The sequence below is a fragment of the Pezoporus occidentalis genome, unplaced genomic scaffold, assembly GCF_034315485.1.
Source record: "Pezoporus occidentalis ecotype Australia unplaced genomic scaffold, CSIRO_AGI_Poc_V1 ctg133, whole genome shotgun sequence".
In the NCBI taxonomy this organism is placed as follows: Eukaryota; Metazoa; Chordata; class Aves; order Psittaciformes; family Psittacidae; genus Pezoporus; species Pezoporus occidentalis.
Window position 1 is genome coordinate 1,855,571 of NW_026913136.1, and position 23,613 is coordinate 1,879,183.

Sequence of the window (23,613 nt, forward strand, 5' to 3'; positions counted from 1 at the left end):
GGTCTCAATTTCTCTGATTTCCTGAAGTTTCCCATAGGTTCACTTCTGATATCCCTTTAGGTATGGTTTAGGAAGGAACCAAAGGCAGCTTTGTGAAATTAAGAAATAGAAAACATATGCTAGGTCAGGAACCATTTAATATTCATCTTGTTGGTTTTCAAAAAGAAATGCGCAGAAATGTATTTCCTGGAGTAAAAGTAACTGAGAAGGATGCATAGGTGACTATCTGTTTAATAAAGGGTGTTTACTCTTTCCAGGTAGGCCAAAGCTGGATAAGTCTCCAAAATGGAATGAAGTGCAGTCAGGAAGACCTGGATCTGAACCTTGTGAGATATGTCCATATGGGAACTATAGGCTCAAAGAACCAAGACAGCTTTACATTTTATCTGTGGGACGGGTACAACAGGTCCCCAGGTGTGGAGTTCTACATAAATATCAAGGACACGGAAAAGGGTAAAGATCTGTCAGACTTGACATTTTACAGCCTGTTTCTGAAACAAAGATGATGTGAATATGTGTCCTGATACTTCCCTGAACATTATATAGGCCCTTGACAAGTCTCCCTGCAGATCCTGAAAGGTCTCTGCATGGATTTCACTTCTGGCCAGAGCCCTGATGCTCCTGCTGGTGAAGAAGTGGCCCTGGGATTGGAAAAGGCACTGCCTAAGGCAGTGTGTTGCACCTTGCCTCTCAGGACTCCCAGCTACTTTTCAAATAGAGTTGAAAATATCCTTCTGAAACTAGATTTATGTTTGAATAAAAGCACAAGAAAACTGCAAGAATGTAATAAGGCAGACAAAAAGCTTTTCAAGAACAGCTAGGTCTCCCAGGCTTATGCTCTATTCTTATGGTCCCTCTTCCTTTATTGCATTCTTATTAGAAACTGAAATTCGACCAATTTAACCTGACACTGCTAAAATGGGAAAAAAAGTTCAAAGAGGTTGTGCTGTCTCCATCCCTGGTAGTTTTCAAGCCCTAATAGATAAAGACCTGAGCAACCTTGTTATGGGTGATCTTATGGCTGACCCTGCTTCAAGCAGAAGGTTGGACTAGAGAGATCCTGAAGTACCTTCCAGACTGACTTTCCCTATAATCATACCGCCCTATGATTTTTCTGCTGGTGATGGCTTGCATGTGGCTAAATAATGCAAAAGAGATCAACTTATGATTTAATATGACTATGTTAGTGTTTTGTCTATCTTGCAGGAGACATTGCTGTTTTTATAAAGCCTCTTACAGTGCCAAAAGGGGATCAGGGCTACATTACAACCGACGTCCTCCTTGCACTGGATGGTACTGACATGCCAGAGGAACTTCTGTATGTGATAACCTCCCCACCCCAGTATGGCCAAATAGAGTATGTCAGCTATCCTGGCATCCCCATTACAAGCTTCAGTCAAATGGATGTAGTAAGACAGATAGTTTGCTATGTTCACAATACAAAGGCAGTTGTTCCTGAAGATACATTCAGGTAAGGGATAACAAACACTTCACCTCCTGAGCTTTCCCCCTTGGATTTTTTCGGTATTCAGAAAAACTCACAACACAGAACAAACAAAAACAATTAAAAATAGGTGGAAAGCCTGTGGGAATTCAGAGTATTCAGATAGCAAAGATATTTCTACTATAATATACACAGTTGTGAATTCTTTGGTAATAAATGCATTTTCTAATTGATGTTGAAATTGTAGCCAGAGTACATTCACTCAATGATACTAGCGTCAATAGTATTATAGCACCCATACACATCTGTAAAGATATAAGTGCTGGAGAAGGACTCAGAACGTACTTTGTGGAATTTTCCTTTGGTTTCTTGCTACAGCTGGATGTGGTAAAACTGGTCCATTCAGGTACTGAATAGCTTCTTTCTTGTCTATTCTTACTTATCATATTAATTCGGCTCCAGGCTTTTTGAATCCATAAATGGTTCTTGAACAAAGTGAAAATCAGTCCACTTAACCTATTTTTCACACCACAATAGCTCAGAAATTCATGTAGACAATTGGATTTTTGAGGTAAACCTTGTTACCTATAGATCCAGTTCAGCAGCCTAGTGATATTTGTTTACTTTCACCCAGTTCTGAACTTTCCTCTTGGGCCTGCTTAGCCTAAAGTGAATACTTCCTTATTTTATTCTTAAATGAACCTCCCTTGTTTATAGAGTGAAATGATGTAATGAGTTATCATCAGGTAAAGACAAAGCATACACATTGTTGCTCCAAGTCTCAGGGACGGTTTTGTAAAAGAGAGAAAATTCAGGGGAAAAGAACCCCTCAGAAACAAACAAACTTACTTCCTGCTAGCATTGTCAATTTTGTCTGAAAGCATTTTTTGACAGAAAATGAACTTTCTACAAAATTCAGTTTTTCCACCCAAAATGAAAAGTTCATTGTTTTTTCAATTTTGACTAAGAAAAATTAAGGATTTATCTTCTAAGTGTTGAAATTTAGAAACAACCACTTTTTACACTCTATTATGACTAGATTCCTGATGTAAATGGCATTTTCCATGATGCATGATGAAGATTCGAGAGCATGTTGTGTCATTCATTTTGAGAGGTATTTTGAAGGGAAGTCAAGCAAGCAGGGCATGGAGACATTAAATAAATCTCCCTATGACATGGGGCAGCTCAGGTGACATTATCTAGAATTAAGCCAAAAGTAATTTTGGAATTTTCCTTAGTTTAAACATTTTAAACTATCCCTCCCACTAAATTCCATGTAACGGATACTTGTCTTATCTACTTGAGTTGTAACAGAAAAAGTGAACAAATATTTTCTGGCTTTATGTTTCTCGATTGTGAAACACTACAACCAAAACTAGGATTGGCTTACACAAGCAAGGTTGCAGTCACGCCAACCCTAGGCTGTAGGAGTGGCTTAAGTGAGTATGACCTCTATACCACACTTACGAAAAGCAGACCAAATGATTCCAGGGAAACCATGCATGTGGATAAACCCAGTGTCTTCTGTTTAGGTCAATGGCTATGAACCAAACTAGAAAAGTAAGATTACTAGCCTATAAAAGTGAGTTTATACCGCTTTAATAAATATTGATATTCAATAACTATTTAAATCACAATAATTAGTATCCTTGATGTTGTCATTTGAAAAGAATTTGGTTTTGTGTAGACATACAAATATCGTGGTAGAGTATTATGATTACTTGAACAAGGAATGGTTACATTAATTATATGGGTAATTATAGGGGGAGGAGGGATTAACTGATCAAATTTTTACTGTCCACTGAAGTACTTCCTTCAGACATAAATTTGCCTGTATTCTTTGGTGCTGGTGGCTTGGAAGAAAGATTTGGCAGTGCTTGTTTGGACAGACAACTTCAAGTGGTTAGCAACCTGACATCAGATGCTGGCAGCAGGATATGAAAAGAACATGCTAATGTCCTCCATTTTGACATGCTGGCTCGATTTTGTAATAAGCTGGCACTATTTATGATTCCATTTTTATCTTTTAAATGCCATGGCAGATGGTAGGTCCTGCAGCCAACTTTGTTGCCGTCAAACTGCAGAAAGCACGAAATGTTGGTAATGGTGAAATCAAATCATGCAACATGTCCTCCTAAATGTGCCTGAGATTTGTCCCCTGAATTTCATTAGGGTGAGGAGAATATTGGCTGCTCTCTATTCCTAAGGAAATGATGAAGCAGCCATAAAACAGAAATAAAGAACCAAAATCTCCCAAAGTGCAGAAAAAAGGACATCTTGGACACAGGCAGTTCACCACCTGTGAAATTAAATGGTGTATGACATTTGCATGGTAAATTTCAGTCTGATATATATCCCAGAGGTTTCCTCCTATCTGGTGCTCTGTAGAAGATTGGATGAGTCTTCAGTTTCATGAATGGAATTATCTAAGTCTTTCACTTAAATCATCCAAATTATTTTACAGCCATCAAAAGAACCAGAGGAAACTCACTTCTGCTGCAATCTTGCAGACTCTTTGAGAAATGGTTAAGGTCTTGACTGAATGTGTTTTGCCCCTTTTTGACTTAGCATTGCACTATTGATCATTATGCTAGTTCTGTATTTGATTTCAGCTAAATTACTAATAGCACAACCCTTTTACCATTGGCACAATAGCACTAGGTCAGTGCAGACAGATGTCTCTAGGTTCCCAGCTGGGAATACCATCCTCAGTAAACATATTTCTAACTGCTATATAGTTCCTGGTCTGCCTATGCTCATTCCCATCTGTTACATGGCATACTGCCAGTTTACAAGTTGATCAAGCCCTAATCATCAAGCATTGGTGAAGGCAGTGAGTAATTTTAGATGGACAGTCTGTGTGACACAGTAAGTTACTCCATGACCTAACTGAAGGTCACTTACATTCAAGGCATGCAACAATAGGCCAGGCTTTGACCCTCTAATTATTTAAATACTTCTTTGATCTGTGCAGCCAAGAGAGCAAGGGGAGGCGGGTAATTTAAATGTCAACCAGTTCCCATTTCACTTCTGAATGGTACAAGCATGCTATGTGAAAAGCAGCCAGTTAGACTGGCCCTCGTAGTGCTTGAAACAACTGTTTGTGACAGTGTCCCGTACAAGATCAACTTCATAAGGTGTATGTAAGCCAGAGGGTGCACTAAGCCTGCAGCCAGCCTGCCATTTTAGATCTGCTCCATCTGTATCTAAGGTAGCAGATTAGATCAGCTCTGTTATGATTACTAGGTTGATGAGTACATCCTCAAAGACATTCTTCTGGCATCTACTCAGATTGCTACAGATGCAATTGTAACTCTTGACAGATACCTAGCCATCTGCTTTCATGATTTTAAATCATACACCCACCCCACCCACAGCCTGGCTTTGAGCTCGAACCAGCTCTACTACTTTTAAAGTATCAACACAGGCAAGTCCTGTAGTAAAGGTGTGTATTGTCATTTCATTTCAGTACATGGTGAATCAAGAACATATGCTGAAGACTACCTTGCCTCTCTTTGCCAGATTCATCATCAGCAATGGAATGAGGACTAAGCACGGGACATTCATGATCTCCTTGGAGGCAGTCGACCAAGCTTTACCCACACTGTCTAGGAACATGGGGTTAAGATTAGTGGAAGGCACTATGGCACTCCTTTCTCCTGACCTCCTGCAGCTTTCAGACCCAGACACTGCCAAAGAAAACCTTACCTTCCTCTTGGCTCAGCTGCCCCAATACGGTCATCTTTATTACCGAGGGGTTGTGCTACTGCAGTACAATTTCACCCAGCAAGATGTGGACAACAGGGATGTTGCATACAAGCACCGAGGTGGGGATTCCCAGATTGACAGATTTACATTTGTGGCAACAGATAGGACAAATCAAGGATTCATCGTGAAGGGGAGGGTGCAGAGTGAGCCAGTGGCATTCACCATTCAGGCAAGTGTGACTACAGGCTTACTTAAAAGAGGTACATAGCATGGTAAGGTGGAAAACGTAGTAATTTTGATGAGAACTGGTACTTGCTGCAGTTTATGATTTAACTGAGGTATTTGTCAGCTAAAATGTTTGCTTTCTGTGTTCCATCAGTAATTAACTACTTGCCACAATGTAATTAAAAGTAATTAACTACTAACTCAGGCAAAGAATTTTATAGAGTTCAAAGAGAGAGACTGTGTTTGAGAAAAAAAAAAGACATCTTGCTTATATAAGTATGTACTTATATTTGCTGAAATATTTTACACAGAAATCTCAACTCTAAATCTTAGCCCAGCTGTTGGGAGGAATGAAATTCCTCCTGCTCTGCTTACCCACTTGGTACCTGACTCACTGATTTGCATGTGAGGGACACTAGCATGATTGTTGATCTTCATGTCACAGGAATCTTGAATTACAGACACTTTGCTCCCACAGCCAGACAGCCTGTCTTCCTTCTGGTAGTCTTTGCCTGCTCTGATTCTTCCTTCCCTTACTAGACTATTTCTGTTCACTTCCCATTTTCCTTATTTTCAAGTTCTTCCCACTGTGTCATAGGCTTAGGTGCTTCTTCTATGTATGTATGTATCTGGCACGTTTCAGGATGAAAAGCAGGCCTGGTTGCACTCTATGTCAAAATTCTGTAGTTTTCAAAACACTGATACTAATGAAAATGCTCCTAACTTTTCCTTATTATGAAGTCTGAAGTTACATGATGAGCAATGATGCTGTATCATCAGAAGATTAGGTATAAAAACAGCAACAACTGTTGCAGAGTGCTAGAAGATTCATTAGAAGTTATGAAAGGTGGAACAGATTTTAGGAGACATAGTTGCCATGTCTATGACTATGATTATCATAATCTTTAGGTTTCCAAGCTTGTTATTGTAAAATATTGGTGAGAAGCCCTTGTTTTGCTATGAAAAAAATTACATCAAAAAGGAGAAAGACAATGGGGAGTGTGGGACATCAAGGCAGAGGTACACAGAATTTGTATTGCCCTCCCCAGTGTGTGCTGTAGCCCACTGCATACATCAAGTGACCGGGCAATGTGGGCCTGGAAACACCTCATGGGAAGTAGTACTTTACTGGGGATCAGACTCTTGGAGTACACTGCAAGTCAAAGTGGCTATTGCTACCCTAAGGTAGCAGTTACAGTGCAGTAGCAGGTTACAGTGCTTTTAACGAAAGTAAGACGGAGAATATTCTGATGCTGTGAAATGAATATCCATTATTCTAACCTTGATTTAGGTGGATCATTTGGACAAAATGGCACCAAAAATTATTCACCTCCATTGCTCTTCTGATGTGGAACTGCTGAAGAATGGCAATTATGGGATCTACATTACTGCCAGGTCCCTGAAGGCATCTGACCCCAATACAGAGGATGACAAAATAATATTCAAGATTTTACAAGGTCCTCGTTATGGCTACCTGGAAAACATAACAACAGGTGCTGTCTTCTATGATCTCTGTATTTTGGCACAAACATACCCTGTTCATGTTTGCATGATAGAAAAAATCAAAATTTCTTATCAAATTTTGGGCAAGGTTTGAATGTAATAAGAAAGCTTTTACACTAAAACTTGAGTGTCACATTCATCATGAATGCTCAGAGATTTTGATATGATTGTTACTAGCTGCCTTTGAGAAATTTCTTGGTTTTTTGTTAAGATAAAAAAAGAACATTGAACTTGGCCATTTGATAAATACTTCAAATGGAAAGAAATTGGTGGGAGCTTGTAACAAGCTGGTATATTGCTGTTTGGCTATAAAACCACATTTCTGCAAGTTCAAATTTTCTAAGTGCTCAATAAAAAGTTGAAAGCAGCCTGTATGAGCTATGTGGTTCTTATTAACAGGCTTCTGGTTCACCTGAATGTTCCTCTTCTTTCCCAGGTGGATTTATTCAGGAAAGTTTTAGCCAGAAAGATTTAAACAGCAAAATCATACTTTATGTCATCAACCCATTGTGGGAAGTGAATGCAGACAACTTGGAGTTTCAAGTCACAGATGCCAGTGGAAACTCAGCAGTGCCCCAAAGGTAACTCTGACCAACCCTTGGTGGTGTGTGCTTTCCCCACACGAAATGAACACAGGCCAGGCTTGAAGCCATGCAGGCATGAATGTAGCTGTGAATCAAACAGCCGTTCTGTTGAAGAGTAGAAAGGTTTCTTCCCTCAGGGAGGTGAAATACAAAGAGCCAGCTCCAGGTTAGACTGGGGCACAGTAGTCAATCCTTTGGGGTATCATAGGAAAACATAATGGAGTTTACTGTAAGTGGCAGTTGGGCTTTGGAGATGGGAGACACTGAGTCCTGAAGAACTGGACTGTTGTTTCATGTACATGGTCCTGCAGCTGGAGGTCACTCTTGCCCTGTGCTGATGGCAGCACTTTTTTCATAAGCTTGAGATCACAATGGAGGGAATGCTCTCAAGCAGCAAAAGCTAAGACAGACATAGTTCTGCAAAAGAGCACTGAAAGAAGTTGGAAGGCACACATCCACTGCCAAAACTTATATGTGACATATGATAAGCCTCTTGGACAAAAATTAGAGACTGGGGTGTCATCTGAACTGTGCTTTGAGGGTTAAGGCCAAAGTGAGAGTAGCTCTACAGCAAGGGCAATGTTTCTCTTTATTTCTGAAAATAAGGCTGAATGTTCAACCACTTCATTTAATCACAAGTAACAGAGAAAAATAATACATGCGACTGTGCTTCTCAGCAACCTAGTCTAGTCGAAGATGGGGGACTGGACTAGAAGTTATTTGAAGGTCCTTTCCAGCTCCTCTATGGTTCTATGATTCTGGGCTTCCTGGGCTAAAGTGGCTATTTACAAAGCAGGACCCATGGTGAGAGAAAAGCATCAGAGAGCTGGTTCCAAGGGCCAGGCTCCTCTGCAAAGTGCTACCCTGCACTCTAGATTGAACAGAGCCGAGCTGGAGAGAGCGTTCTGGCAGTTACGTGCTGTGCCAAAAGATGTCCCCATACACAAACACATAGAACACAGCCAGCCTAGGCTCTTCCTAGCTGCACTGTGCTGGCTCACAGATGTACTAATATTAAACCACCATCAAAACACTGCCATTCCTCTTGGGAAAGTGTGGCTTCTTGTATATAAATAGCAATGCATAACATAGCTTTACAGAAAGAGCAAAGAGAAAGCACCTTTTGTATGGAAAATGGGAGCTTCAGAGAAGTAGAAGTTCTCTGTTAGCTGCACTGGATCTCAGAACAAAGGGATTTTGTTTTTTAAGGAAAAGACAGTAACTTTAATATTGGGTTTAAAAGCTTGTGAGAGGTATTTCTTTGTTGTTTGTTCACTTTTTGGTTTTTTTTGTGTGTTTTTTTGTTATTTTGTTTGTAGTTTTTGTTTGTTTGTTTGTTTGTTTTGTTTTGTTTTGTTTTTTAATTTATCACCTAATGATCACTGGTGCAAAATACAAGTTTGATATTATTAAAAATTAATCCCAGCTTTTATCTGAATGCTGCTGAACTACATCTGGTACATGCACCCTCTTTAGCAAAAATAAAGCAAATCAGCTTCTAAATGGGTTCCCACAAAATTAGTATCAGAGGATACAGGCAGACAGGAAGAAACTTCCACTGATGTTAGAGTTCATCTACCTTGAAAGGTCTAGAAGTTTGTTTTAGAAAAGTTAAAAATGTTTCGTAAGTAAGTATCACAGCTCATTTTCTTTCTTTCTGCTCTCCTTCATTTCTCTCTGACTCGCACTAATTCTTGTCACAGCTTTTAAAAACACAAGAACTTTATTTGCTATCCTGTACAGCATGCAATCCTCTGAGGAGGATTTTAAATTCAGTGTATGAGACACCTGAACTCAGCCACTTCTATGGTTGAAGAGTGAAGTACACAGAGAATTCAAGTAGGGTAAATGTGCAAAGTCCTAGAGTGTGACCTATATGCTACAGGAGGAGAGATAGAGGATAGATGAAGGAAGGTGGGAATAAAAGAAGATATTACAGAGAACATACAGGAGAGTGAGAGTAAAGTAAAACTACAGGGTTAAAGGGAACCAAGAAGAAACAGTGATAGTTTGTCTTGGCCTATTTGCTGTTGCAAAGATGCTGCAGCATCCACCTAGATCTGAAACAAGGTTCAGACTTGGCATGGGGTAGACTAGGACTTGACTGGAAGATTTATTGACTGAGTGGAAGATCTGTTAGCTGTCTCTCCTCATTTCTGATCAGCCAAATCAGACAAATATGTTGATTTGGAAACAAAGGCTCAGTATGTGTATTGGCTAAATCAGCAGTCAGCAGAGAAACAGCTCTTCAGTGAACCTGGCAGCAGGGGGTGGGGGCAGCAGGGGAGGTGGCTTTGCTTCTTAAGGGCTTTCCCTCCTCTCCTGCAGGCTGGAGCTACGGTGGTCTCGGATTGAAATGCAACAGACTGAATATGAAGTGTGTGAGACCATGGGAGTGGTGTCTCTGAAAATCACCAGGGCTGGACACTCCGCAGAGTCTGCCTTTGTGGATGTGAAGGTAAAGCTAAAAGACAAACTCCTAACTGGAAACTTGACAGTAAGCAGTGCAGTCCATTAAATTTTCCCTTGGACTTAAAAGATACTTAAGCAATCAGCAAAGTGGCTGTGCAATTCAAACCAGACTTACCAGAACATTGTCCTTGCTATGCAGATGGTTGAAAAATTGCTAACAAACTTTCTGAGTTTCAAGTAGAAATGATGATTAACCACAACTGGAATGTTTTGGAGTGGTGTTTCAGTTCTGATTACCTTCTGTGACAGAGCAGGCATTTTCCTCTGGCACTGTGCTCAGAAGCTAGGTTTCCAGGATTTGCCACATTAAAACCCAGGCTTTGGGCAACCTGGGGCCTTGGGACTTCTCATTTCCCTGCTCAGGCTGGAAGAGAAAGGGAGCTATGGGATCTTCAACTCCACAGTCATGACAGCCTTCCCCATTTCTCCCCCCACTGCCATTAGCATAGTAAGAAGTCCCAGGAACACCCTATATATTCAGTAACAGCCTCTGTCTTACTTGGAAAAAAAAAAAAACAAAAATACACCAAACAATTAGTCTGAAAGCAACACGTTATAATTTTGTAAACCAGGTTTTGTGCAACTACTCTTCACAAAGTTTTTTCCTCATAAAATGGAAAGTCCAGGATTTTACCAAATCCCCTTGCTAGAAAAATACTAAAACTCACAGTTGCTAAACATGATCGCCCTAATTGGAAACATAGTTTTGATTTTTCTTTCACTGAAATCACTGAAATTTTGCTATTGACTTCATGGGGAACCATCCTGCCCTGTACTTCATGGACTCCAGTGACTCTACTCCAGTTGTCACTTGACTAAAAAGACCAGTGAAACCGATCCTAGAACTGTGAACAACAGTGGAAACTGATGTCCTCTCCCTGTGAAAATCCAGGTAGTCACTGGTGTCTCCAGACTTACGTATATACGGATTCATGACTATCCCCATGAGTCTCTGGGGCCTGCCAGTCAGCTCTGTGTACAAAGACTTCTTCCAAAACCTCACAAATAGCTAAATAGGCAAATGTGGCCACGCCGCTTCTTCTCTTCCAGGACACCAGGATGTGCCTGTCCAGGAGCCAGGTATGGCCGGGTCCCCAGGCATGGTGAACAGCAGTGTTGTCTGATGCTGTCAAGTAGCTATTTGAAAGAGGAGGAGGCAAAATTTTAAATTGAACAGGTCTTTTATGAGGAGTTTTAAAACATGAGTAAGGACAGAATGACAGTTGTGCATCACAAGGTTTATTCTTTAGGCCTTTATCTTCTTTTCTTCAGCCTCAGCACATGTATTATGGGTTGGCATGTCTTTTATAGACTCTGTGGAGAGGCACACAGTAACTTCAGCACACAGCAGAATGCAGTGTTTTGGTCACAGCATGGCATTCACTGTCTGCTCTCTTCTCAGGTGAACGAAATATCTGCTGTTCTGGGACAGGACTTCACAGTAACTTCCTCCAAGCTTGTTCAGTTTGATCCAGGTATGAACCAGTGCAATGAATAATTTAACACTTAATTCACTGATTTTGAAAGTGTCAATTCTCATTTTGGAGAGTGAAACCTATTACCTTTCTGTAGCTAGAGGAGCTGAGTGCGATCAAAGACACTTCATTTTCTGGAAGTGCTTTCTTTGTGAATTTTCTGGGCTTTCTTTGTGAATTAGTATCTTATTATAGTTAAAGTTTCAAAACTGCTGTAATTATGCCTCCTTATCCCCCTACAGCTAAGCTGCAGAGGACTCACCCTAAGCTGAGCCATGAGATGCTTTAAAGATTTCAGGCATAATAGGTAAAATGCAGGATGCTGGCTAAATGTGGACAAAACTGAATACAACTTAAGTTATACAAGGTATCCAAGACCAGAAAGATGCAAAGGAACCTGATAAGTGTTAGACTTCATCTTGCTTGCACTGTAATCATAACAGCAGTCTGACCTTTGCTGAGTCCAGGATCTGAGTTTATAAAATGGGGTCTGCACAAGCCTCCCAGGATGCTTCCTGCTGTGTCAGCAGAGGTTATCCCAAGACTGTAAGCAGTAAGATTTCAGTGGCAGAAAGTCACAGTGACTACAGAGGAGACAAAATACATCATGTGTGAAAGGCTGAAATAAATGACATCTACTTGATAATTAAAATTGGTCTAAGTGCTTACCTGCATTTGAAAAACAGATATGGGGAATACAATACATCAGTTCCAGCCAAAGCCTGGGGACTTTAGAAAAAAAAAACACTGCATCCCATGGATGAATTCATATATACCCAAGCTTTGCTTGTCTATTCCATAGAAAAAAATGTGGCTTTAAGTTCTGAATCACAAATCTGATTACTTTGTAAATCTTCAACTACAGTCCATCCTGAGAAGGCAGATTTTATGTAAAGGTATAGAATTAGCGAATGCAGGTTATTTTTCAGAGGTGGATAAGAGAGGACACCCAGCAGACAGCAGTAAACAAAAAAACCTGTGTGGAAAGGTGAAAATCTGCCCTAATTTCCAGTGGAACACACGAGAAACCTCTGAAACCAATAAGCCACTCTCTGAGACCCTTTTATCTATTCTTAGATTTTTGTTTGCTTGCTTTAAATTAGAAGATGGAAGAAAGATCTGAGAGATAAGTGTTAAAAGTCCTTAATACTGTGCTGACCCAGGATTCCATCATTCTTTCCTCTAATGTACTACACAGTCAGGCTTACCAGACTCTGAATTAAAATGGCTCAAGATTGTTACAAAGAGATTGTGACAGGAGATACACACTGTTCCCCATTTCTGGCCACCTTCTCAGTTTTAAGCCTGCTGAGCTCCCTCACACAGTCCTTTTTGCGTGGCTCTTTATTTAGACTTAACTGTAGGGAAACACCCTCCAAACTCTTATGTTCAAGGTATCAGTTTCTTAGTTCTAAAATCAAGTATTTGATAGTTATAATTACTTAGTAAAGCTTTAAAAACAACCCTCAGCTGTGCTCTTGACTGGACTGATAGGCACATCGGACTGCAAACAATAAACTGTACGGGAAAGGGGCAGAAGACCCTAACCAAGTATATGGGACTGTACGCGGCTTCTCTTAGCTAGAAGATTCATACTGGAAAAGACGAAGGAAATAGAGCTTAGGCAGTGTCATAAGGATGTAGAGATTTATTTTTACAATGTTGCACATGTACCTTTGATACTAATTTTGGATGTCAGTGCTGACTTTGTGATGCAGAAATAGTTCCCAAGAAGTTTTGTTGACAGCAATGGGTATGTTGAGGTCTGTTTCTGTCCTGCTGCCTCTGACCTTTCCTGAACAAATTTTAGCCTTTTGGGTTAATAACTAGCCTCGTCCTTTATCTTGAAAAGATCATTTCCATAATACAAGCCTGAAGTTATGCAGTAAAGGCAAGCAACGCAGCAAAAGTTTTGTAACCAAGTATAAAATCTGCCTCAAAAGTTGTCCCTCAATCTAAGAGAGTCTTTGATCCATTTGCAAGTATTTTAAGTAGTCTCTAGAATAGATCTTTCAAGATAAAAACCATATGATTTTCTCCTGGAAATTGCAATGGAAGTCCCAGATCTATGCATTGTAATGTCATTTTGCACATCTGCAGCAATTTTTTGTTACAGTATGTGCACTTGAACTTGAATTTGTTCAGGAAAATATTTGAACTTAATGTTACTTGGGAGAACAGCAGGAGTCCAGTCAGTTGGTAAGAGCACGATAGCATACACCAGCTACTCCATTCTAGCTGCAGACATGTTAAATTAATATATTCCTCTGACACCCCGATTGATTGAAATAACACTTAAAGAGTAATTAAAATGTTTATTTCTATTAGGAATGTCAACCAAGACATGGAATATAGCAATTACCTATGACGGATTAGAGGAAGATGATGAAGTCTTTGAAGTAGTTCTAAACTCCCCTGTGAATGCTGTTCTTGGCACCCAGACAAAAGCTGTAGTGAAAATTTTGGACTCAAAAGGAGGTATTCTCTTTTGATCTTCATCATTAAGAAGGTGGGACAATCTTGGCTGAGTAGCTACTTATTTTCAACCATAAGTAGTTCCTAACACTCACCTTCAGATCAAAATGCTTAATTTCTTTTAGGGAAAACAGGCTTGACAGTTGCAGATCTTTTATTCTCTCACACAGTCATATTCATCCTCTTAGGAAACACAGCGTGCAGTAAGCAGTAAGTACAAAATGAGAAGGGTGCAAGAAAAGAAACCACTTTTCATAACAACATGAGTTCAGTTCCCATTTATTAAAATGGGAATAATGCTTTTAGGTCCATTAGAATTTTTTCCCTGTTATTGTTCAATGGTTAATGTTGCATGCCTCTAAAAAAAGATTTATTTTCCTCTCAAAAAAGATCCTAACAACTAAACCCAGCTCTTAGCAATACATTTTCTAATGCTTAACAAACAGAGTCCACAACATTAAAGCACACAGCAGTGATCATCACAGTTCAGGCTTTTGTGCCTTCACTATTATTCTGTTTCTCAGTCATCAAATGTGGTGTTCCTAAAATCACACTGAAAAACAAGCAACTGTAGAAAGCTTGAAATAGCTAGCAAGGCAGCAGAGTCCTCTGGAAGCACAAGAATTTTTTTAACTCTGGTCCTTAGTGAAACAATATTTTAAACACTTGTGTTGCAATGAATTAGGCTTCAGTTTACAAAAAATTCTTTTAAAATTTCAGACCTATTTTCTTTATAACATCATAATGTAAATCAGGAGTTAATTCATGTAATTGGTTTGTAGGAACAATAGTGTCCTGGATTTCTGGACACTGGAAAGTTATCTGGGTATGACAGAAGTACCACTGATATTAGCCAAACGCACCTGGCTATCCATGATCAGAATCCTAGTACTCCAAACCCCAATCTATGCATGAAAACAGGTAATTTCAGCAGATGCTTGACTGAAATTCTGATCTGTAGATAAACACATTATGCATAAAAACACATATACAGGTAGTAGTTGCAGTCATAGTCATAGCAAACCCCACAAATAAGGATGACTGAATGAACAACAAATCAACTACACCAAGTGAAAGAATCATCCAACTTTTAATGACAAGCTGTTTATGTGCCCATGTCAACGTGACCAGTTATCTGCTCATGCAGTTAGAACTGACCATCTGCCATTTTTTACGCTTTCAGGTCAGTGCAGCTATTCCCATTCTTCTGGCCAAAGCAAGCATGACTACTGGGGGAAAGGCACACTGTATCCAGTTTCCGCGGGCTCTTCATCACCTCCCAGGCCTGGCAATGCTCCCTTGGAAAGGATCCCACGGCTTCCTTCAAAAAGGATAAGAGAGAATGGAGGGGACCCACAGCAGGAACACAGCTTGGTGAATCAGAAAAGGACCAGGCTGAGAGTGACTGGAAATGGCAGAATAGTAAGACATTTCTGTAATGCAGTGATGGACTGATTTGTAAATTAATTGGGATGTGACATCTTCATTTAGTGCTTTTTGTAGTCATCCTAATTGACTGTATAATAACCATAAGCTACCTGAATTTTCTCTGAGTCATAAGTGAGAGGTATTTAAAAATACTGTGAGATAAAAATATGATAATATTATTAATAATAATAAAAATCATAATTTTAATGATCCATGTATGCAAGAGAATAAAAACAGAGTTGGGGGAAGAAACATGCACCAGGCAACTTCAGCAATTACACAATTTCTAATTTTGTCTAAATTATGGATCAGAGAGAAGAAAGAAGTTACACAGTTACACACAGAGTATGCCAGAGATTGGACGGGACCTCAAAAGATCATCTAGTCCAATCCTCCTGTCGGAGCAGGAACACCTAGATAATGTTACACAGGAATGTGTCCAGGCGGGTTTTGAATGTCTCCAGGGAAGGAGACTCCACAACCTCCCTGGGCAGCCTGTTCCAGTGTTCTGTCACCCTCACTGAGAAGTTTCTTCTCAAGTTTAAGTGGAACCTCTTGTGTTCCAGTTTGTACCCATTACCCCTTGTCCTATCATTGTTTGCCACTGAGTAGAGCCTGGCTCCATCCTCGTGACACTCCCCCTTTATATATTTATGGACACTTATAAGGTCACCCCTCAGTCTCCTCTTCTCCAAACTATAGAGACCCAGCTCCCTCAGTCTTTCCTCATAAGGGAGATGCTCCACTCCCTTAATCATCTTTGTTGCCCTGCGCTGGACTCTCTCCAGCAGCTCCCTGTCCTTCTTGAACTGAGGGGCCCAGAATTGGACACAATATTCCAGATGGGGTCTCACCAGGGCAGAGTAGAGGGGAAGGAGGACCTCTCTCGACCTACTAACCACCCCCCTTCTAATACACCCCAGGATGCCATTGGCCTTCTTAGCCACAAGGGCACAGTGTTGGCTCATGGTCATCCTGTCGTCCACTAGGACCCCCAGGTCCCTCTCCCCTACACTGCTCTCTAACAGGTCGCTTCCCAACCTATACTGGAACCTGGGGTTGTTCCTGCCCAGATGCAGGACTCTACACTTTCCCTTGTTCTATTTCATCAAGTTATTCCCTGCCCAACTCTCCAGCCTGTCCAGGTCTCGCTGGATGGCAGCACAGCCTTCTGGCATGTCAGCCACTCCTCCCAGCTTAGTGTCATCAGCAAACTTGCTGATAGTACACTCAGTTCCCTCATCTAAATCATTGATGAATATATTAAATAATACTGGTCCCAGTACTGACCCTTGAGGCACTCCACTAGTTACAGGCCTCCAACTAGACTCACATAGACCCATAGACTACAACTCTCTGGCTTCTCTCCTTCAGCCAGTTCACAGTCCACCTCACTACCTGATCATCCAGTCCACACTTCCTCAATTTAGCCGTGAGGATGCTGTGGGAGACTGTGTCAAATGCTTTGCTGATGTCAAGGTAGACCACATCCACCGCTCTGCCATCATCCATCCACCGTGTTATTTCCTCATAAAAGGCTATGAGATTGGTCAAGCATGATTTCCCCTTGGTGAAGCCATGTTGACTGCCCCAAGTCAGTAGAGCCAGGAAAATGTACAGAAGCTGTGCATCTGGTCCTGAAGTATTAGAGCTGAAAATACTGCTAGATTAAACAGGAAACTGTTACTTAAAACTTGCCCATTGATTTTCCTGCTTAAATTATATTGCTTTAACTAGCTGGTTTAGTAACATTCCACTACTGTAATCTTAAAGGTTAGTGAAATCTGTTTATAAACACATTCCTAATAGGTGACTTTTAATGGCTGTTTTCAGAGTTGATCAGGTTCCATTCTGAAAGAGAAAGAACTAAAGCCAAGATACGTGCTGCATGAACTGTGACCTAGATCTTGTAGTAAATCTCGTATAAAGTCTTTCTGTTTCTATAATACGTGAATATGCCCATCTCATTCTGCTATTCTACTGTTTTCAGGTTCATCCTTCATCTGTATTTAGAAATGGAACTGACGTGGTTTTCAAAGTAAGAGTATTAGGAATACTTTTCAGACATTTCTATGATTTCTTTCTGATTCTGTTCTTTCCAGAATATTTCTTTCTTAATAATGCACTATGACCCATACTTTATTTTCCTTTGCACCATTATTTTTTTTTTCTGTGGTATCACTTTCCCTTGATTTACAACAATTTCTATTATAATTATCTTTTAATTATTATTTTGTTTTGGTTTGTTTTAGAGTTGCTTATATGTGCTAACCTTTGCTTTTCCCTCTCCTGTTCTCTTTGTGTGTGTAATATTGTGGAACAAAGCATCACGGGATGGTATCACTCAAAATAGAGGAAGACACCTCATCAGCTAAAGCAAACAAGAAATCTCAAGTGTCAGTAATTAACCAAGCACAGTCACAGATAAATGTCATCTCCTCTAGGAGCGCAGAAATCCCACAAGCTGATAAGGCAGAACTGGCATCTGGACCAAGCTCAAGACATCAGGTATGAAACCTTTTGTTTCATAGGCATTTTCAACATCTGCTTTCAGACATGCTGTTTTCCAAAATGCTTTAACACTTCTCAGATCTGCAGCCTAACCTTTCCCACTCCAAAGCTGAGTCTAACCAATACATAGATAAATTAACAGCTCAGCATAAAGTTTAACATAAAACCTATTTAATCTGTTTCAAGTAGCTTCTTTTCCGTAATTTTCTCCTTCAACTGTTCAAATGACATCTCTCTTTCCAGGACTTCTACTCTTTCCCAAAGGCCTGTACAGAAGATTTAAAGGGGCTCTTGCATTATGAAGAAAGCACTGAAAAGTTATTTCAGTGTGATGGGATAATATGGCAATTCTGGAATTCCCAAAGCAAGGTAAAAATGCCACCATAACTATGCATCTAGATGGAGTCTACAATGAGTGAGACTTTCAAGCAAAGGACCTAAGTGTAACAACTATTGACTTGTATAGTGAATAAAAGAATTGTCCAGAGTCAGGTTTGCCATTCCCAGAAAAAAAGATTCCCAGAAACCTGATAAGGGTTTGATTGCCTTTCCTTTCTGTCATCCACAGGTGCCCCTGTGCAAGACACATGAGCAGTGATGCCTTGGTGCTTGTGGGGATGTAGATGAGACAGTGAGTGAATGAAGTCTGTGACAGAGCGAGGGAGTTAGTAAAATTAGCTCACTTGGGTATCCTTTTCCATCCATTTCCACATCCATTCCACAACATAAGATGTTGTCTGCACATAATGTCTGTGCGTTGCCTACACAGACTGCAGGAGACAGAAAATGGTGTCCAAACTAATTTGGCCTCTTAAGAGGGTTTTTGGAACTGAAATATCAAGTCACTTTTAAAGCTACTCATTATAAATTCTAGGCTCCCCTGGCAGGCATTTATTTCTTCACATCTTTCAATCAATGCTGTAGCATTATTGACATATAGCAAAGTTCATCTTCAACTTAATTCTGGGGAGGCCACAAGCAGCATCTCTATCTTTCAGCCTCATTATTGTGCACAGACCTAATTGCTGTGAGCAGGAGTCTGTTTTGCCTTTTACTTCTTTTATTTTAGGAGGTAAGCACGAAGAAATGTCCCTCTGGATGGAGCCATCACAAGGGCAGCTGCTACTTGCTGGTAGTGAATCAGAAGGTCACCTGGAACACTGCTGCTCGGGCTTGCAGAGAACGGTAAGAGACTTGCTCGACTGAATGTATTTGCTGTGCACTGCTGTTGCCCTGAGCTGAATGATGCTCTTGAGGATGAGTTCATTCAAATAAATCTCACTTTGGTTGTGCTGCACAGCTCCCCAGAAGAAGAACAACAAGCCCTGGGATTCAGACCCAGTGGAAAATAGCAATATTACTACTCTCAAACTGTTTCACGTTATTCACAGCATGAATTCCTGAAGCTATCCATTTACAGTGAGGATACTTTCCTAACAGGAGAGTTAGACTGGGAAGACAGAAATAGAACAAAGCAGTCTTTTGTCCTCCCTGACACACCAATTCCTTGGCTGTACCTTCACTTTATTTAGAAACAGTACAATGTTGCCAGCTCCTGTTGCTTCACTGTGTTCTTCTGAAGATGCAGTTCTTCAGATTCCATAACTACTTCAAAACATTCAATCATAACAGTAGATTTCTGAATGCTAGGATTGCCAGCCATGCTAGAATGGAGCTTGCCCTAGGGTTGTGCATGTTCTGTACCTTCTGTTGCATTGTGAGCACCAGGTCGAAGACCAAGATGAATAATAGGTAGGGCTTTAACAGACCTCTCCACTACTCCATGAAATGAGAAATGAAACAGGGAAGAACTGGGTATAAAAGAAACACAATGTATTCTGTAAGTGGTTGAAGAACATGCAGATACATGAAACACTGACCAGCATGCAGAACAACCCTTGATTCATTCCACTCTTATGCCAGATTATGTTGTCTTGGTAACACACAAAAGGGAAGTCTTGGTTCTCATACCCCCCCAACTGATGGAAGCTATTCATTACTAAGATATAAATGCTACTTGCTTTTTGAGGTTACCACAAATCTCACATTGTTGAATGGTTTACTTCAAATTTTGGCTTCTGAAATATTTTTTCTACCACCTGCCTTTATTTTGTTACTTACCCAAGCAAATCTATGTAAATCAAGTAAGCTATGAATGTTCTAATATTTTTTTTTTTTTCCCCCGGAGACTTCAATATTCAATTGATCCCTTGGGAACATACACCTTTTCCTAAAAAAGTGTGCTCCTGGTGACCCAGAATATTTATAGGAAGTAACTTCTTGCTGAAGTCTTTAGTGTGCAATGTAGATGTTAAAATGCATAACAGTAAGTTAATGACAGTGTTAAATACCTACACAAAAAGTCAAGGCATCACTGAATCCACAATGAAATGAATTCTATGGCAGTGATGATTCAATTAATGTCAGCCTATTACAAAATAAAAAAGCTTTATCCTGGTAAATGGAGTAATCCTGGCCTCCATCTGGAACTGATTTACAAAAGTACAACCCCATGCACACATTGAAAAGTGATACAAGAAGATAACTCTATAAATTTTATTTTGTGCTTTTGTCCAGCTCCTCCCTGGCAATCACCACTACCACCAGTTGTAGTACTTCTGTTATTAATATTTCTACTGTTGACATTTAAATAGCTGGTATTTCCAACAAGGAAATAAAATCAGCATAGATGTCAACCCTCAGTTTTTTTTAATAGCTCAAAAAAAAAAATAGACATTAAATAAAAATATTAGAACCAACTTTCACTAAATCATTCCATTTCACTGAAAAATAAGAATTATTTTTATTACTACAAAAAAAAAAAGGTCATTATTTTAAACTGCTGCCCTCCTGTCCTAATGCTGTCCTAGTTGTGTGAGTGACTGGTTTAACTTGTGCTATTACTAGTGATTGCAGAATGGGGATTCGGGTACCTAGAGTCATTTAAAGTCCCAGTGTACCTTGTCTGATTTTCAGCTGCCATTCTGGAAGTGCAGGGCTCCTTTAAGCTCTGTGTCATGTCTGACAGCCTCACCTGAATGCCAAAAGTATTGTAAGCAACATTAGACACCTATCGCAAGGCAACAGGATTACTCCGTAGGTGATTAAACAATAGGCTGGGATAAGCAGAGCCTCTCAGTCACTCCCCCCCGCCTTCACCATCAGTACAGGACATGGATTTGCTTCAGCATGTCAAATTAAATGTCCTTCTGTGCTGCATAGATTTTCATAGCTAGTCAAGTGTGCTTTTGCTGAAGTTAAATTTATTAGAATGGGACAAAGCTCTTTTAATATTATTATTGGATAATAATATCCAATTAATATTATCCCTGGATAATTTGATGTAAAATCAGCAAAGTCTTTGTGCTAATACTTTGCATATAATACTTCAAGGTCAATGGCTACCCAAAATATTTCCTTAATTTGGGCAACTGCTTTAAGATGATGGATGCTAAATGTTGATAGCAAACATTTCAAAACACACAGGAATAATTTCAAATGGACTAATTTAGCCCAGAAATCCATGATGTGTGTGGGTTTTGTTTTTTTTTCAAGATGACATTATGACCACTTCTCTAGAGTAATTCAAATTAGGAAGTGTTAGATTAACATAACTCCGTAATTAACATTATCTTGTCATTTCCTTTGTCTGGCACTCTGCCTAGAGGTACAGTTAGTAATATTATCCTAAGTGGTATGTTCCTTCAGGACTGTTCTCATTTCCCTACAATACACCAAAACCCTTGACTAGGTGTTAACAGTTGGAGTGGCTGTTCTCTCTTCAGCCATGTGTGCTTTTCAGACTGCATTTAGGATGCACTCCTATGGAGAAAAGATTAGATAACGTTATAATTATTGCGGTGCTTTCCTTTCACAGTGATGAAGTCTCCCCCTGGTAGTCGGCTTGAAGTGTGAGACTGTTATTGCTTAGACCACCCCGTATGTCATAAATAATACAGCAGTTACTGATACACATCGACGCTTTTTGGTTTTACGTTTTCTAAAGCAATTGAAACAACAGGAAGTAAGCTATGCTTATTGAAAGTAAATTACTTAGTTCCAGGGCTTTGATTGTCCTTAAGTAGAAGCCAGATAAAATGCCCTATTTCTATTCTTGCTCAGCTAGTAGTGACACCACAGAAACTGCTGCCCAAATCCCTTCTTAGCCCCAGGTTTGGTCAGGGGCCAACCATAGTCACTGTGAGGGGGAATGGCATCCTGCCATTGACTCAGTTACCCTGGGAAGACACCCTGAATTAACTGAGCCTGCCTTCCTGGATAAAGCTTAACCCTGAGCTTTTTACTGCTCTAGCACAGTCAAAATCTCTGCTGGGAGCTTCCCTTGGTGAACTTCTGGGAGCCTGTTACCATAAGCGGGCGCACATCCTGATCCCTACCAGACAGCTCCTAACCACTTTGTGCTGGGACAGGCTGTAATGTCATTATCAGTGTCTCTGAGGCCACCCTGCCACACCTCTACCTGAGGAAAGTGTATGAAGATGTCTGCAAGATCCTTTACACTTTGTTGCCTGGAGGCCTCTGAACTTGGGGGGGGCCAGGACAGTACCCACATTACTGTGTAGTGCTTGGTCCAGGGCAGCTCTGATTACAGCAGCTGTGAGGGCAAACCCTCAGCTGTCCCACAGGCCTTGGCAGACCTGTTGTGCAAAGCAGAGCACAGAGCGAATCACCTGCTGCTTGGTTGACTCCAGGGATAATGGAAGAGGCCTTTGCAGCAGGAGCATTCATTAGCATTAAAATGAATTTGGTCCATACCGTATGCCCAGTGTAAGGAAAGGTCCAGATTTTGTGCAGTAGGGACTGTAAAGAATATTGTGGGCTAATACTTTGAATTCCTCCTGATGCAAAATTTGCCTGCTTCCCTGTCTTGTGTGGTGTTATATGGCATCCATGGGAGCAGTACTGCTAGAAGAGCTACAAGGCAGCAAACAGGAATGGAGCTCCAGGTATGGGCCTCTAACTGGGCAGCAAGCTTAGTGGTGGGCTTGCACCCTAAGATCTGATTATGGTCTCCAGAGTGAATTCAAGTTTGCCATGCCCCTATGGAGGTCTGGTTGTTGTCCCACCTCCGAAAGAAGACAGTCTTTACTTCCTTTGGAGCAACACTGATCTTCTGTCTCTGTTATCTGGCAACAGTCATGAAATTAGCAAAATCCTCATAATGCCATTGACTTATTCTACTGTTAGAAAAGTTTTTAGCTCTCTTAAAACATGCTTTGATGACCTGTGTTTGCTTGGGCCCTATCAAGCATCACCCAGGATGTTCTGGGAAGCTGGAGGGGTTGGCATCACTGTTAGACTTAATGGCAGTCAGAAATACGGGACAACAGAAATAAGAGAGGCTCAGCATCAGAGGGAAGGCAACAGTAGGTGTGACAGGTAAAAACACGACATGACATCAAGGCAGGCAAAAAGATGGATCAATAAGAAAGTGGAGCCACTGATGGCTGACAGTTCCTGGCAAACATGAGGGATACAATTTGTCTCTTAATGCAACAGGATTTAGCCTGATCTCTAAATGGCTTAAGAGCAGCCTGCTGGGGCTTGCATGCTTGGTTCTAGGTGGAAGACTTCTCACTGCAAAGGTCTGCAAGTCCTCCTTTGGGGTTGTCATACTTTAACTACAAACACAGAGCAGAGTTTACAAACTGGCTTCATTCTGAAATAGTGTGGTTAATACACAATTTGCTTTGAGCTGAACTGAGTGTGTAGTCATTGCCAACAACATTACTTCTCAGAACCACACTACTCCTCTAAGTCAGGCCCC

General features: G+C 40.5%; 1 protein-coding gene across 4 annotated transcripts in view; it reads left to right on the forward strand.

Moving 5' to 3' along the window:
• FREM1 (FRAS1 related extracellular matrix 1) overlaps positions 1 to 23,613 on the forward strand; it is a 64,333-nt gene that overhangs the window by 38,042 nt on the left and 2,678 nt on the right. For 2 of the 4 annotated variants that reach the window (XM_062609040.1, XM_062609041.1), the window contains 13 exons: positions 258 to 453; positions 1,207 to 1,471; positions 4,967 to 5,381; positions 6,669 to 6,870; positions 7,317 to 7,461; positions 9,793 to 9,922; positions 11,339 to 11,411; positions 13,740 to 13,889; positions 15,070 to 15,308; positions 17,305 to 17,352; positions 17,640 to 17,822; positions 18,069 to 18,194; positions 18,895 to 19,010. In XM_062609040.1, the coding sequence (XP_062465024.1) occupies positions 258 to 453; positions 1,207 to 1,471; positions 4,967 to 5,381; positions 6,669 to 6,870; positions 7,317 to 7,461; positions 9,793 to 9,922; positions 11,339 to 11,411; positions 13,740 to 13,889; positions 15,070 to 15,308; positions 17,305 to 17,352; positions 17,640 to 17,822; positions 18,069 to 18,194; positions 18,895 to 19,010 (2,288 nt within the window). Of the gene's footprint in view, positions 1 to 257; positions 454 to 1,206; positions 1,472 to 4,913; positions 5,382 to 6,668; positions 6,871 to 7,316; positions 7,462 to 9,792; positions 9,923 to 11,338; positions 11,412 to 13,739; positions 13,890 to 15,069; positions 15,309 to 17,304; positions 17,353 to 17,639; positions 17,823 to 18,068; positions 18,195 to 18,894; positions 19,011 to 23,613 lie in introns of those variants that run through there. The other 2 variants (XM_062609046.1, XM_062609043.1) reach the window with 2 other exon arrangements.